General features: G+C 41.9%; 1 protein-coding gene across 19 annotated transcripts in view; it reads right to left on the reverse strand.

Moving 5' to 3' along the window:
• Positions 1–15,550, reverse strand: part of FREM1 (FRAS1 related extracellular matrix 1) — a 183,370-nt gene that overhangs the window by 85,310 nt on the left and 82,510 nt on the right. For all 19 annotated transcript variants that reach the window (XM_060409486.1, XM_060409483.1, XM_060409484.1 and 16 more), the window contains 4 exons: positions 14,974–15,141; positions 10,655–10,863; positions 8,359–8,452; positions 815–1,067 (listed from right to left, as the gene is read on the reverse strand). In XM_060409486.1, the coding sequence (XP_060265469.1) occupies positions 815–1,067; positions 8,359–8,452; positions 10,655–10,863; positions 14,974–15,141 (724 nt within the window). The remainder of the gene's footprint in view (positions 1–814; positions 1,068–8,358; positions 8,453–10,654; positions 10,864–14,973; positions 15,142–15,550) is intronic.

The raw sequence follows: 15,550 nt of genomic DNA on the forward strand, positions 1-15,550 counted from the left end.
CACTGAGGAAGTGCCCCCAACCCATAAATCAGATTTGGCAGGGGTAGTGATGTCATGAAGGACAGAGGTGTTACTATCATCTTTCCATGGGAGTGGGGTTCATCTTAGTGTCTGGATTATACTCCTTTGAGCCTACTATGCATACCACCGTGATCTGTAGATTTCAGATGTTGACAACATTTTTTAAATGAATATTTTACATAAGGAACTAAATGCCACCTAGATAGCAATCTAATGCAATGCCAGAAATATAACTACGATGCTAACAAACAAGCATTTACTGTATTTCCAATCTGTGTTCACGACTGTCAGGTGCTGTGGCCAAGTTACGCAGAGCATAAAACATCACCTTTGCTCTTCAAGAACTCAAAGTGCAGACCAGTTACTTCTTAGGAACTAGCTGATAATCAGAAAATTTCTCAAGTTAATAATATAATTACCTTAGGGAGCCTACTTCAGGCATTTTTGGTATAATATATGGAACCAGAGTGGGATGGCCAAATAGCCTTCTTCAAATTGACCATAATAGGGATGGGGACAAGCCAGAGTGAGTTGAAAGTCCATGTGGAAGCATCAGGAACATAGCAGCAATAACACTTGCTCTTTCTGTGAAATTCACTGTATTACTGAGAGATCTAGAAATACTGCTGAATATCGTGATCATATTTGAAAAATAGGACATGGGCTCCCACTGCAGCTTCTCTGGTTTTAATGGAAACAAGCATTAAAACTGAGATTATCAGAGCCCACAGCAAGAAGTGAGCTAAGACTCTGTTGCCCCCGAGCCCAGACTCACCACAATACTGTCACTTACCCGTGTGTTTGTACGTCACAGCCCCTGCGACAACATCTTCCTGAGAGAACTGATGTACCCTAACCCCAGCTCTCCTCACAGTCCCATGCTGAGGTTCTCCAACAATCACGAACATCAGCTTCAGATCATCACTGTCCACATCAGTAGCAAAAATGTATTCAGAAGTGATGACCACCTCTTCACCCTCGGAGCAATGCATCATGGGAATGAGGTCCGCCTTTAGCACTGGTGGCTCATCATTTACAGGGAACACCTAAGCAGCGGGGCGTGAAAAATGCATGTTTTTGAGAAAAAGAAAGCAATGACAAATTGTCCAACTGGTAACTCATTGCTCATAATTGGAATAACAGACTTTTTTAGTCTTCCAGACACGCAAAACAATAGCTATGGAATTTGGCCAAGCTGTTTGTATCTTTTAATTTTCCCCGTATGAACCATCTTGGAAGAAATGACCCATATGAGAGACATTTAAGGTAGGAATGGGGGAGTGTGGTTATGGTTTGGGACCCAACGCTCTCGTTTGTTTCTAGAGAGACAAAAAATAAATGTAATATAAAGCGTCTGTCATCCCAGCCCCTATCCTCCTTTGTCCAATCCATGCATATTCTGGAGGAAACCTAGTCCTTATGCTCTGAGCACTTACATTTACCACATCCAAGTTATTTATATTTCAAATTACTTGGTGATTACAAAACTCTCCTTTCCTTTCAACTTCCTGCCACCCAGGAAGTTTCTCTGGATATATAATAAGTAGCAGCTGCATTTCAAACATTTTGAGTTAATTCTGAAACTCCATAACTGTTAAATCAGTACCAGTTTCCAACGTGGTAGTACATTTTTCTCTCACTGCCATTAAAATAAACCCCTTAAGTAGAAAGGAAAGAAAAGCAACGTGAGAGATTGCAGTGACTGTCCAAAATTCTAAAAGATTTTGTATAAATTTGAAAAAGTATGCTTTCTAAATAGGAATAAAGGACAGTCCTCCTCTGAGTTCACAACTGTATGCTGCACATTTATTTATCAAGTCTGGCCTGTGAATACCCTCAACCCTGTATTTCCTTCCCTCACACTTCAACCAATATGATCTTTTTAAAAAATTATTATTTTTTATTTTGGCTATGCTGGGTCTTTGTTGCCGCACATGGGCTTCAGTAGCTGCAGTGTGTGAGCTTAGTTGCCCCACTGCATGTGGGGTCTTTTCACTCTCCTCTTTCACTTTCATCAAGAGACTCTTTAGTTCTTCTTCACTTTCTGTCATAAGGGTGGAGTCATTTGCATATCTGAGGTTATTGATATTTCTTCCAGCAATCTTCATTCCAGCTTGTGCTTCATCCAGCCCAGCATTTCACATGAAGTACTCTGCATTAAAGTTAAAAAAGCAAGGTGACAATATATAGCCTTGACGTACTCTTTTCCCAGTTTGGAACCAGTCCATTTTTTCCATGTCCGGTTCTAACTATTGCTTCCTGACCTGCATACAGATTTCTCAGGAGGCAGGAAAGGTGGTCTATTATTCCCATCTCTTTAAGCATTTTCCACAGTTGTGATCCACACAAAGACTTTGGCATAGTCAATAAAGCCAAAAGGAACAGACCAAGTAAATGGCTATCCAAAGATGGCATATAGGCATCATGAGAAGCTGGCAGACCATGGAGGACTTCTCTGAGCGCCATTAGGTCCCAACTTTTTTGGAGTAGAGATATTATGTTATTCATCTCTATACTCCTAGGCTGAGCACAGTGCCTACAATATATAGCTTATTCAATGAGTTTCTTCTGCTGACACACAGTAAGGAAGTAAGACAGGAAAAGGAGCATAGTCCAAGTTCAAAGTGAGAAAATCTGAGTTGATGGGTGAATGACAAGACAAAGCTAGAGTGAAAACATCTTTAATTTCAGAGGTATACTGGAACATTTAGAAGCTAAAGACATGATACCTGGGCCTTACATTAAAACAATTCAGCAAAGAGAAAATAAATGAAAGAAATATGGTAAAATGATAACGGTTCTTAAGATGAGGTGATTGATACATGGGACTTTATTATGATATTCTCTCTACTTTGACACTACCCTTATGGCAAAAAGTGAAGAAGAACTAAAGAGCCTCTTGATGAAAGTGAAAGAGGAGAGTGAAAAAGTTGGCTTTAAACTCACATTCAGAAAGAGATCATGGCACCTGGTCCCATCCCTTCATGGGAAATAGATGGGCAAACAATGTAAATAGTGAGAGACTTTATTTTTAGGGGCTCCAAAATCACTGAAGATGGTGACTTGCAACCATGAAAATAAAGACGCTTGCTCCTTGGAAGAAAAGCTATGACCAACCTAGGCAGCATATCAAAAAACAGAGACATTACTTTGCTGACAAAGGTCCATCTAGCCAAAGCTGTGGTTTTTCCAGTAGTTATGTATGGATGTGAGAGTTGCACCATAAAGAAAGCTGAGTGCTGAAGAACAGATGCTTTCGAACTGTGGTGTTGGAGAAGACTCTTGAGAGTCCCTTGGACTGCAAGGAGATCCAACCAGTCGATCCCAAAAGAAATCAGTCCTGAATATTCATTGGAAGAACTGATACTGAAGCGGAAACTCCAAAATACTATGGCCACCTGATGCAAAGAACTGACTAATTTGAAAAGACTCTGATGCTGGGAAAGATTGGAGGCTGGAGGAGAAGGGGACAACAGAGGATGAGATGGTTGGATAGCATCACCAACTCTATGGACGTGAGTTTAAGTAAGCTCTGGGAGTTGGTGATGGACAGGGAAGCCTGGCGTGCTGCAGTCCACGGGGTCACAAAGAGTTGGACAGGACTGAGCAACTGAGCGGAACTGAACTGATGTGGGATCTTAGCTCCCTAACCATGTCCCCTGCATTGCAAGGCAGATTCTTAACCACTGGACTGCCAGGGAAGTCCCCAATGTGACCTTTTTAAAATGTGGCTTTCATCAAGTCACCATTCTGTGCATGTGTGCATGTGCATGGTTAGTCATGTCTGACTCTGTGACCCCGTGGACTGTCGCCCACCAGGTTCCTCTGTCCATGGAATTTTCCAGGCAAAAATACTACAGTGGGTTGACATTTCCTACTCCAGGGTATCTTCCTGATCCAGGGATGGAACCTGAGTCTCCTGCATTGCAGGTAGAGTCTTTCTCTCTTTTTTTAAGTCTTTATTAAATTTGTTACAATATTGCTTATGTTTTATGTTGTTTTTTTTTTGGCCAGGAGGCATATGGGATCTTAACACCCTGACCAGGGATTGAACTCATGCCCCCTGCATTGGAAGGCAACAACTTAACCACTGGACCTCCAGAGATGTCCCCAGGCAGAATCTTTATCACTGAAACTTCACTGGCTTCCTAGGGACTTTCCTGGGGTATCTGACCTCATCTCTTACAATGGGGTGCCTTTGTCACTCCATTCCACGCCACTGTTATCCCCAAGACACTGTGTTCCACACACATCAGGTCTTTGTTCCATCTTTTCATCCTTACCCTGTCCCTTGCCTGGTATGTTCTCCCCTAACTTTTTACTTGGCTTCCTCTATGTTTAGGTTCCATATGGATTCCTCCAGGAAAACTTCTTGACAACTGAGACTCACTTAGAAACTTTCTTCATTTACCCTCTTTTAGTACCCTGTTTGGAGAAGGCAATGGCACCCCGCTCCAGTACTCTTGCCTGGAAAATTCCATGGACAGAGGAGCCTGAACACGACTGAGTGATTTCAGTTTCGCTTTTCACTCTCATGCATTAGAGAAGGAAATGGCAACTCACTCCAGTGTTCTTGCCTGGAGAATCCCAGGGACAGAGGAGCCTGGTGGGCTGCCATCTCTGGGGTCGCACAGAGACGGACACAACTGAAGCGACTTAGCAGTAGCAGCAGTAGCAGTACCCTGTTGACTTGTAGAACATATCCATATTTAAAATAATTATTTCAGTGATAATCGGTTTAAAGCCCGCCTTCCTCCCTTGCCCATAAGCTCCACAGGAAGAGGAAGTATATTTGTCTTGTTCATCATCATAGCCCAAGCATTCAGCATAGGACCTGGCATATAGATGGCACTTATTAGGCATTAATGGGATAAATGAATGTACGAATGTAACTATGTATGTATGCCCTGGTCACTCTGCTATTTAAACAGGCTAATAACTCTACAACAGATATACATGAAATTATGTTGACACTTTCCTTCAACAGGTAGAGAATAGGGTGATAAGCCCAGGCTTATTTATTTAATTAAAGGTAGAAAAAGCATGCAATATTCTATCCCATTTTCTATTGGCTTATTAAGGGACAATCTCTGTTCAAGTCCTCAAAGGAGATTGAGTGAAGACCCTCTTTATTATTGTTCTTGACCCCATCTGATTAATCTCACTAACACATTCATGATAATCACCTCACAGCAGTTCCCAGGATAGCCTCAGCTTTCAAATGCATAAAAGTCCAAAGGTGATAGAATTAAAAACACTTCTCCTGGATGAAAAAAAAAACCATACATAACTGTCCCCAGATTGCCCAAACTTCTGATTGGCTTTCAAAGCACATGCTCTTTTCTCTAAAAAGTAACACAGATTCTTTTCCTCAAAGGCACAGCTTATTGTCATTGATAAAAAATAGTCACGGACAAAAGACAGAGTTGGGATTATCACCAGAAATTTTCTTTTCAGCAAAGAAAAGTAACTCGGAAAAGTTTCTTGATATGTAGAAGTCCACCAGTAAAGAAAACTCACCTTTATTAAGCTGAAATGACACACTTCTTTTCATCTAGGTTTAAGACCATCATGAGAACTAAGTGGGAAAATGAAAGGAAGGGACTATGCATTGAAGCTGGCATGCATAAGTGCCCCTGAATTATAGTCACCTGTGAATTGAGCTTGGAGAAAGCAATGGCACCCCACCCCAGTACTTTTGCCTGGAAAATCCCATGGACGGAGGAGCCTGGTAGGCTGCAGTCCATGGGGTCGCGAAAGTCAGACACGACTGAGCGACTTCACTTTCAATTTTCACTTTCATGCATTGGAGAAGGAAATGGCAACCCACTCCAGTGTTCTTGCCTGGAGAATCCCAGGGATGGGCTGCCGTCTGTGGAGTCGCACAGAGTCGGACACGACTGAAGTGACTTCAGTTCAGTTCAGTCCAGTCGCTCAGTCATGTCTGACTCTTTGCAACCCCATGAATCGCAGCATGCCAGGCCTCCCTGTCCATCACCAACTCCCGGAGTTCACTCAGACTCACGTCCATTGAGTCTGTGATGCTATCTAGCCATCTCATCATCAGTTGTCACCTCCTCCTGCCCCCAATCCCTCCCAGCATCAGAGTCTTTTCCAATGAGTCAACTCTTCGCATGAGGTGGCCATAGTACTGGAGCTTCAGCTTTAGCATCATTCCTTCCAAAGAAATCTCAGGGCTGATCTCCTTCAGAATGGACTGGTTGGATCTCCTTGCAGTCCAAGGGACTCTCAAGAGTCTTCTCCAACACCACAGTTCAAAAGCATCAATTCTTTAGCACTCAGCCTTCTTCACAGTCCAACTCTCACATCCATACATGACCACAGGAAAAACCATAGCCTTGACTAGACAGACCTTAGTCGGCAAAGTAATGTCTCTGCTTTTGAATATACTATCTAGGTTGGTCGTAACTTTTCTTCCAAGGAGTAAGCGTCTTTTAATTTCATGGCTGCAATCACCATTTGCAGTGATTTTGGAGCCCCCCAAAATAAAGTCTGACACTGTTTCCACATCTATTTCCCATGAAGTGATGGGACCACATGCCATGATCTTCATTTTCTGAATGCTGAGCTTTAAGCCAACTTTTTCACTCTCCTCTTTCACTTTCATCAAGAGGCTTTTTAGCTCCTCTTCACTTTCTGCCATAAGGGTGGTGTCATCTGCATATCTGAGGTTATTGATATTTCTCCCAGCAATCTTGATTCCAGCTTGTGTTTCTTCCAGTCCAGTGTTTCTCATGATGTACTCTGCATAGAAGTTAAATAAGCAGGGTGACAATATACAGCCTTGACGTATTCCTTTTCCTATTTGGAACCAGTCTGTTGTTCCATGTCCAGTTCTAACTATTGCTTCCTGATCTGCATTCAGATTTCTCAAGAGGCAGGTCAGGTGGTCTGGTATTCCCATCTCTTTCAGAATTTTCCACAGTTGATTGTGATCCACACAGTCAAAGGCTTTGGCATAGTCAATAAAGCAGAAATAGATGTTTTTCTGGAACTCTCTTGCTTTTGCCATGATCCAGCAGATGTTGGCAATTTGATCTCTGGTTCCTCTGCCTTTTCTAAAACCAGCTTGAACATCAGGGAGTTCACGGTTCACGTATTGCTGAAGCCTGGCTTGGAGAATTTTGAGCATTATTTTACTATCATGTGAGATGAGTGCAATTGTGCAGTAGTTTGAGCATTCTTTGGCATTGCCTTTCTTTGGAATTGGAATGAAAACTGACCTTTTCCAGTGCTGCAGCCACTGCTGAGTTTTCCAAATTTGCTGGCATATTGAGTGCCGCACTTTCACAGCATCATCTTTCAGGATTTGAAACAGCTCAACTGGAATTCCATCACCTCCATTAGCAGCAGTGAACTGAGCTCTGTGGCAGTCTTGAAGAAGAAAGAATGCTGGCCTGATGACCAGTGCAGAGGTCAGCCCAGGTCTACATGGTCAAGTTAATGGCTTTTGACAAGTCATTGAACTTTTCAGACCTTTGCTATAAAATAAAGATAATTCCTTTCCTGTGTACTTTTAAAAACACTAGATGGGCGTCATCATTCTAAATTAATTATTAACTGTAAAGTATCTTGCAAACACATTATTATGTCCTTTAACAATAATTTCATACCACAAAGATCTGACCAACTATAACAGAAATAGATTTTGGTACAGTAAGAATAATTAGAGAGTCTTTAAGAAGCATGGTAAGTCTTCTGAAGACTTTCCTTTGTCACTAACTATAAATATCTGCATAACCTGTGAGTTATGTTTGTGGACGTGGATAGCCACTCGACAAAGAAACTCACGGGTTCCCATCAGGCCTTTGAGCATGAACTCAACCTTTATGTGCAGATTTTCCTTCATTTGTCAAAAGGGGGAAATTAATCATCTCAAATAGGCCAGGGGAATGTACAGTACAGGAATTCACAAAAACTCACATTGTACATACAGATATGGCTCCTAGCACACAACAGGAAAAACCCCCATGATGCTAGCCTAACCCATCCAACTGCTAAATAGATATTTTTGAATGTTACAGGTCAAAAATATTGGAAATAATTTATATAAGGAACCAATTGCTTCTTTAATTAAGTCTCTGAGTTTGAGGGCAGAGCATTTCTATCTTTAAATGTACTGGAGTGAGAAACCAGTATGCCCATTTCACCAATATATTTTTGCTCTCTATTGCCTGTCCTGACACATTCCAAGACATAAACAGGCACCTTCTTGCTTTGGTGTCCATGTATCTTCATTTCTGTCAGAGACCCTAAGAAGATTCCAAACCCAAAACTTTGTTTCTATATGAACCAAGGAGGAAACTTACTACATACCTCAACGTGTAGAACATACTCAGCTGCATTTGTGCCATCTGTGACCTGCAGTAGTATGCCATCCTGAAATTCCTCAGATCCATCATGCTGATATCTGTGGGGATGATAGTTGTCACTAATCACTCAAGGCCACAGTGTGAGTGCACTGAGATTGTCACAGGAGCTTTTCCATGGTTTGGGCCCTATGTTCAATCAAATGAATATATAACCAAACTCCCAGTATAATCTTGAAGTCACTTACATAAATATTCAAGCATCCTTGATGGTAAAATTGCTCCACCTGAGATGTGTTCTGCGCATTCATAACTTGTCCCCAAATCAAAAAGCAGCCCTTTAAGTTGTCACTGTAAAAATGGGAAGCAGTGGATACAGCTCTGCCTACATACAGAAAACACTGCCTGGGGCCAAGGGGACCCTGAGGCTGAGCAGTGACAGGCAGAAGTGGGACAATGAGTGGGTTTCGGTGATTCTCCCTCCTCCCCCACTTTTAGGGCTAATCCTTCTGTGCTCTGAATCAGTTTAGCTCTGCTCTGAAACCTCATCTATGGATTACTCACTACCTCTCTCCTGCCATTTCCCTCTGGCCAATGACTAGGTCTTTCCCTCTCAACCTAAGAAGATTCTTGAATCTCTTCAGACTCAAAAATATTTTTTTCTTGATCTGTTCTTGACACTATTTTCTTTTCATTCTCCAGTCAAGTTTCCTAAAGTAATTGTCTACTTCTAGGCTTTCCACTCACTCTCCAGTCTACTGTAGTGATACACTGTAAGTTTTAAATAATTGTTGAACTGAGCCATATGTCTGATACTGACTCATTCATGCACCAGTTAGGGATTCAATTCCAGTGGTGGAGAAAGCCCACCTCCAACCTCCAGTTTCCCTCCCAGCACTGCCTCCTATGCTTTATTTTGTCACGCTCCCTGATCAAAAGTAGACTGACATGTGATAATGTGCTAATTCAAAAAAATTTAACCATGCTATTATTATTTAACCAGGGCCACATAGGTCTAGGAGTACACATTCCAAAGTATGGCAATGGAATCAAACAGAACTTCTTTTAAAACCAGACTCCTCCACAAACTTGCTAGGTGACCTTAGTTAACCTCTTTGTGCCTTAGTTAACTCAACTATCATATGAGAACAGAACCATCTACCTTATCAGGTTTTGTTGCTGTGAAGTTTAATGAACAAAGCATAATTTCAAGTCTCTAGAAGAATGCTTGAACTATGTGCTGGCAATATTGGTACCTTTTTTCTATCCATCATTCATTCCCTAGAAAGAATTACCTAAACAGAGCTCTCTTTCTAACGGGTAGGAAAGAGCTGAGATCTTGGAGTGGGAGGGAGAAAAAATTTTAATGAAAATAAGAGTAGTGAAAAGAGCCTAAGATATCGGAAGCTGTAAATAAAACAGTGTAACTAAACTTCTGGATGAAAATGCTCTTCCTGAACACAAATCCCCCTTCTTTGTCAATTTCCAAATGCAAAACTAAGCATTTGAGGCCTATACTTTATCAAAAAGACCAAAATTCTAGTTTGCCCAACTTGAATTTGTGCAAGTGAGAGATTAACCAGTATGTCTGTCCACCTGACAACTGCTTTTGAGTATCTTGCATTATTTTACAGAGAAAGAGTTTTACTAGATTTTTTTCTTTTTTAAGTGTCTTACAAAATGACATTAGGCAGAGGAAAGGAACATCCTCAAGGTGAAGGGAACTATTAATACTATAGGCCCACCACAGAACTATGAAGCAGGGATTACTCCGTCCCTGACAATAAGAGGCCCAACCACTAGTCTGTGTCCTGCCTACCTAATCTACCCTGCTTATTTGCCCGCAAATCACCTCCCCAGTAGAATGGATTAAAAAGTCACACTAAAGACATCAATCAACAGAATTCTATCCCAGAATTTCCGGGGTTATGAAGTTGGCTTTTCTGAAAGCCAAACTCAGTTATGTAGATTAGCCTTATAGATTAGCTCAGACTCAATTCATCTAGTATGACTGCTACCCTTTGTGATATATGCTGTTGCAGCAAATTTAATATTCATGGCAATTCAATTGTTGTTCAAATATTCATAATATCATTCCCATCAGTACAGCAAGCCAGAGGGGAAGAAAATGTCTGGAGGGAAAACTAAAGGGTTGTTATTTCTAATGTTCAACTGCCCCTTGAATGTATTAGGTGGCATGTTGCTACTCCTGCAAGAATTGAATAAACTTCTTACACTGCCTCACAATTGATTCAAATGGGAGCCAAAGCATGTAAAACAAAGAATCCAGGTAATGTTCTAACCTAAGTTTTAAGGCCTGGAGGTCTCCCCAAGAAAACGTGGCCCCTGTGTTTAGAGGGATTCCATCTAGCTCCACCGTTCCATGCTGAGGCGGACTCCGCAAGGAGAGGTGGATGTCGTCCGGTTCGGTGTCCTCGTCAGAAACCAGGACATGCTCTGTGCTGATGACACACTGACCTCCCTCAACCACTCTCAGAGGTTTGGTAAACACCTAGAAAGAAGGAAGAAACATTTAAAGCCTTGTTCATGAGGTGTACCTGAAAACAGAACTCATGAAAGCAATAGAAAACTTTCAGCATCATCTTTACATGTCAATCCAACTTTCAAGAATGTTCTAAAGGGAACAAATTCATAGTTTAACATCTTGGCTAAATGCTTTCAGTTCTAAACACTGATGGACACAAAGAAACAAGGCAGATCTAGAAACCTGAAAGCATCTACATTTCATTGATCTCAGATCCTGAATAGATCTGAGCAATCAGATCTATCAGCAGCAATCAGACTTATCATCAGTATATGATATTTAAACTATGTATCTAAAGTAAGAAAATAACATTCCTTATCATGTCTGTATCTATCATTGCTTGGCACATATGTACCTTAATTTACAAAATGAACAAAACCTATATTAAATTTCCTGAAGGAGAGAATCCATATTTTCTTATACCCTAAAAATTCTTAAAGACTTGAGTAACTGATTGGAGCATTTAAGCATTAGGGTAGTGAGCATTTTAGAGATGGAAGTAGAACAGGGAAACTGAAGACTGGAAACGGAAGAATTCACAGGAAATAGATTCATTCAAACATTAGCCTTAAATATTAAAGCCATAAAGATAATTTTCTATAATAGAAAAAACCCACCACTCAATAAAAATTCGCTTGAAAGTAAAAAGCAAGTTTGAACAACTGGGGATATTTATCATTACTTTGGCAGTTGGCAAGAAGTGGTCCATGGTCAAACACAACCTGGAAAGAGTCACATATTAATATAATATCTTCACCTTGGAGGTTTATGAGACCCATAATCATATTCATGCTCTGAGATCCTAGAGTAGGAAAATCTGTTAACTTTATTTAATCTGCTATTTTCTCAAATTTGTATTACCACACAGAATCAAAAACAAGTTGATACAGCTGGGCTACAAGTCATGGGCTTTGAAGGCTCCTCACGAACAGTCTGGGATGACTGCTCTGCTAATGTGAGGACACAATGTTCTCCAAGGAAGCAGCAGTCTCTTCAGAGCAGATGCCACTCCTAGAAAGGAGAGGTTTCCCCAAGGAGAGATCTTGGAAAGGGGGTTGGGAGTGAGGGGGCAAGAAATGGGCAGAGGAAAGGGAAGTGAGCAAGAAATCACAGCGTCCACGTGCAACCCTGCTCCGTCCTCCCAGCCACCCACAGCTGCCCCAAGGACAGCCCTGGGGTCATAGAAACGATGACACCAAGCTCCCTGGGACGGCTGCCTTGTATCCTTTAATAGACGACTTCTTTCAGCAAAGCAGAACATAAAGTAAGAGCCTTTTCTCCCTACAACCACTCACTCCTACCTTTCCCAAGAGCCTTACTCTCATTTGCCACACCTACATTTTCACTGATTGCAGGAGAAGGAAATAAAGGGAGCTCACATTTAAAGAAGGTTATTATCACTGAAACATGGTCCACGTATGCCAGCCTCATTTTGTCCTGAGTTACATCAATTAAGATCCCAAGATGCTAAGTTTCAAGGAACATACTTTGCCTCATTCGATGATTTTTAAATATATATAGGTTTAGAACAACTTTCAAAGACTAAAAGCATAAAGGTAACTTACTCCCACTTTTTCATCATTCACCTTCCAGTGCCTCCCTTAACCCAGTGTTTAGGTTTCTGGAACTTCAGGTCAGTATGGCATCAAGAGTCTCTCACAGTTTCACTCAACCTAGCGGTCTGTGGATTTTTAACATCAGGGAACAGCTCCCACGACCATTTTCATGGAGGAGACTCATTTATTTGACTTCTATTGTATAATTCTCAGTTCTCTATGGTACTATTTCATTTGTCTCATACACTGTAGAAAAACTACAGAAGGCCCTATGCCTCTTGAGCCCCAAGTCCTCGTAACAATTCCATTTACCTTCAGATGACAGAGGTAACTATTCACTTCACTCTTTCTGTTGGTTTCCCTCCTCCTCCCAACAGATCATTTTTCTCTAGCAAGAGGTTTGGATATTTTACATAAAAAAATGACTTCTCTGTGATTGTTCTGGAAAACACGGTAGCTTCTTTGGATGCTGTGCTATGTCGGTGCATGTATCTCATACACAGAAAAGGATGATCTGAATAATATCTAATCAAATTCACAGACATTCACAACTGTATTTTCAACATGGAGTATGATCTGGTCCCCAGCAGGGAAGGAGACAAAGAATCCAGCTTAGATTATTTTGTGTGACCTCTTGGGGGTGCCTATCTTCTACCAAAACTTGCAAGCTCAGAGGCCTGAGGGGTCAGGCCAGCAAGGTAGCTGAGTGTCCTGAGCTGTACGGGTACTTTGGTGACCGGGGAACACGCCCTGTCCAGCTGCTGCAGAGTAGGGGATGGGGTAAGCTGCAGAAGCCGGAAATCCAGAAACAAACACAGAACGATTTCATGGAGATAATTCACACACTACACAATTTACCCCTGGAAGGTGTAAAAGACAATGTCTTTTAGTATTTTCACATATTCAAAGTTATGTAACCATTATCATCAAGTTTAGAACATTTTCACACACACACAAAATAACCCTGTCTTTATTAGCAATTACTCCCTGTTTCCCCACAATCCTTCACTCTCCCACCCTCCCATTTCCCCCCTTGCAGTCCTATGCTGCGGCGTGTCTCTGCCCATGGGATTCTCCAGGCAAGAATGGTAGAGTGGGTTGCCATGCCCTCCTCCAGGGAATCTTCCCAACCCAGGGATCAAACCCAGGTCTCCCAAATTATAGGCAGATTTTTCACTGTCTGAGCCACCAGGGAAACCCAAGGGTTAGGGTTAGGGTTAGGGTAGCTGGAGTGGGTAGCCTATTCCTTCTCCAGGGGTCTTACCAACCCAGGAGTTAAACCAGGGTCTCCTGCATTACAGGCGGATTCTTTATCAGATGAGCTACCCTGAAAGCCCCCTGGCAGTCCTAAGCAACCACTAATCTACTTTCTTTTCCTATAGACTTGCCTATCCTGGATCTTTCATATAAATGGATTTGTACAACATGTGGTCTTCTGTGACTGGGTACTTGTCTTTGAAATAATGTTTTCCAAGTTCAACCAATTGGTAGCACATAATAGTACTTTATTCCTTTACGTTGAGGATTGATATTCCAATGTATGGATTGCCACATTTCATCTATCCATTCAGCAGCTAACAAAAATTTGGGCAATTCATTACTTTCAAGTATCATTTAGACTCATCAGAACAGTTGTACAGGATGGATAAGTGCCTCAGTCCTCAGCGTGAGACTTCTGTCACACATCTTTGGGCAGGTGCAGAGATGATGAGGGGAGCACAGGAAAGGGAGCATCTAGGCTTCCCTGGTTTCATTTCAGGTGGGGGCCTGGGAAGGTCATCCCTCTCTCCTTAGGGATGTCACATGGGTGGGTTCTAGCCCCTGGTGGTTCCTAATGAATGGGTAATCACACTTTGTCTTTCCACTTATGAGGGAAGAAAAACAAGCCTAGGAACAGCCACACTCATTAACCCTAGCACTCTGATGGGGCGGGGACAGGTGGGGAACAAACTCTCATGATGAATCCTAGCCCTGAAGATAAGATGCGCAAGGTAGCATCGCCTTTGTGGTCTGGTTTTAATGAGAGAGCCAAGTGCTTTAAAGCTTACACAAACATGAGGGAGTGGAACTGGATAGGATGCAAGGGTCCATCTTAATTCATTTTAGAAAATTAAAGCACTTATTTAGATGACAGAGCAGCATAGCTAGTCTGTGGGGAGAGCAAATAAGCCTCTCTGGTTGCTAAGAGACTCCTAATTTAATCTCCTTCCCCTGATCAACACGTGAAACTCAGTAAAAAGCAAAGGAAATGAAAGAGATTTTGACAAAGCTTTGAAAATCATGCCAAATGATTTTCATGCCAAATAAAGCAACTGGAAAATCTCACCTTTTAGACAGAAAGTCCCATAGGAGGTGAACAATTCCCCTCCCCATGCTTGTGTTCCCTACACTGTAGTTGGAAAATGGAAAAGTCCTTGGAAACAGCCTAAAGAGAAGTGAGCATTTCGAGTAAGTCCTTAAAAACCTTTTTCTCCTTAGGTCCTCCCTCCTCTTCATCCTTCGTATCAAGCGTGATACCTACCTTTGGGGCCTGATTGTCCACCGGAAGAATTGTGATATTAAAGCAGATCCCATATAGTGTCCCACCGTGCTGGTTACTGACGGAAAAGCCAAACTGGACGTGTCTTGGATGCGGACCTACATCTTGCATGGGTGGCATGTAGGCCACTTTCATATGGTTCACAGCGTGCTGCAAAGCAAATCAAGATGGACACGTGGGTACCGACTGCCAGGATCAGAGACATTTAAAGACCTAGGGCTAAGAGACCCCTTGGGTTAGCTTAATATGGAACATTGCGAACACTCCCATCATCAATTTGAAGATTCTACAAAGCTCTATCTTACAAATCACATTTTCTAAAAATGGGAGGAAAAAGAACAAAGAAATTAAGAAACTATGCCAAGTGCTTAAAGTCAGCCAACTCTATAAAAGACAGGAACCTTGAATTTCAGCCCTCCTCCACCATGAAGGAGCTGTGTGATATGGGTCAAGCTACTTAAACTTGTGAGGCCCACGAGCCCTGGAGCCCGAACTCCACAACAAGAGAAGCCACGGCAATGAGAAGCCTGTGCACCCCAGCTAGAGAGCAGCCCCTGCT

The sequence above is a fragment of the Ovis aries genome, chromosome 2 (genome assembly GCF_016772045.2).
Source record: "Ovis aries strain OAR_USU_Benz2616 breed Rambouillet chromosome 2, ARS-UI_Ramb_v3.0, whole genome shotgun sequence".
NCBI lineage: Eukaryota > Metazoa > Chordata > Mammalia > Artiodactyla > Bovidae > Ovis > Ovis aries.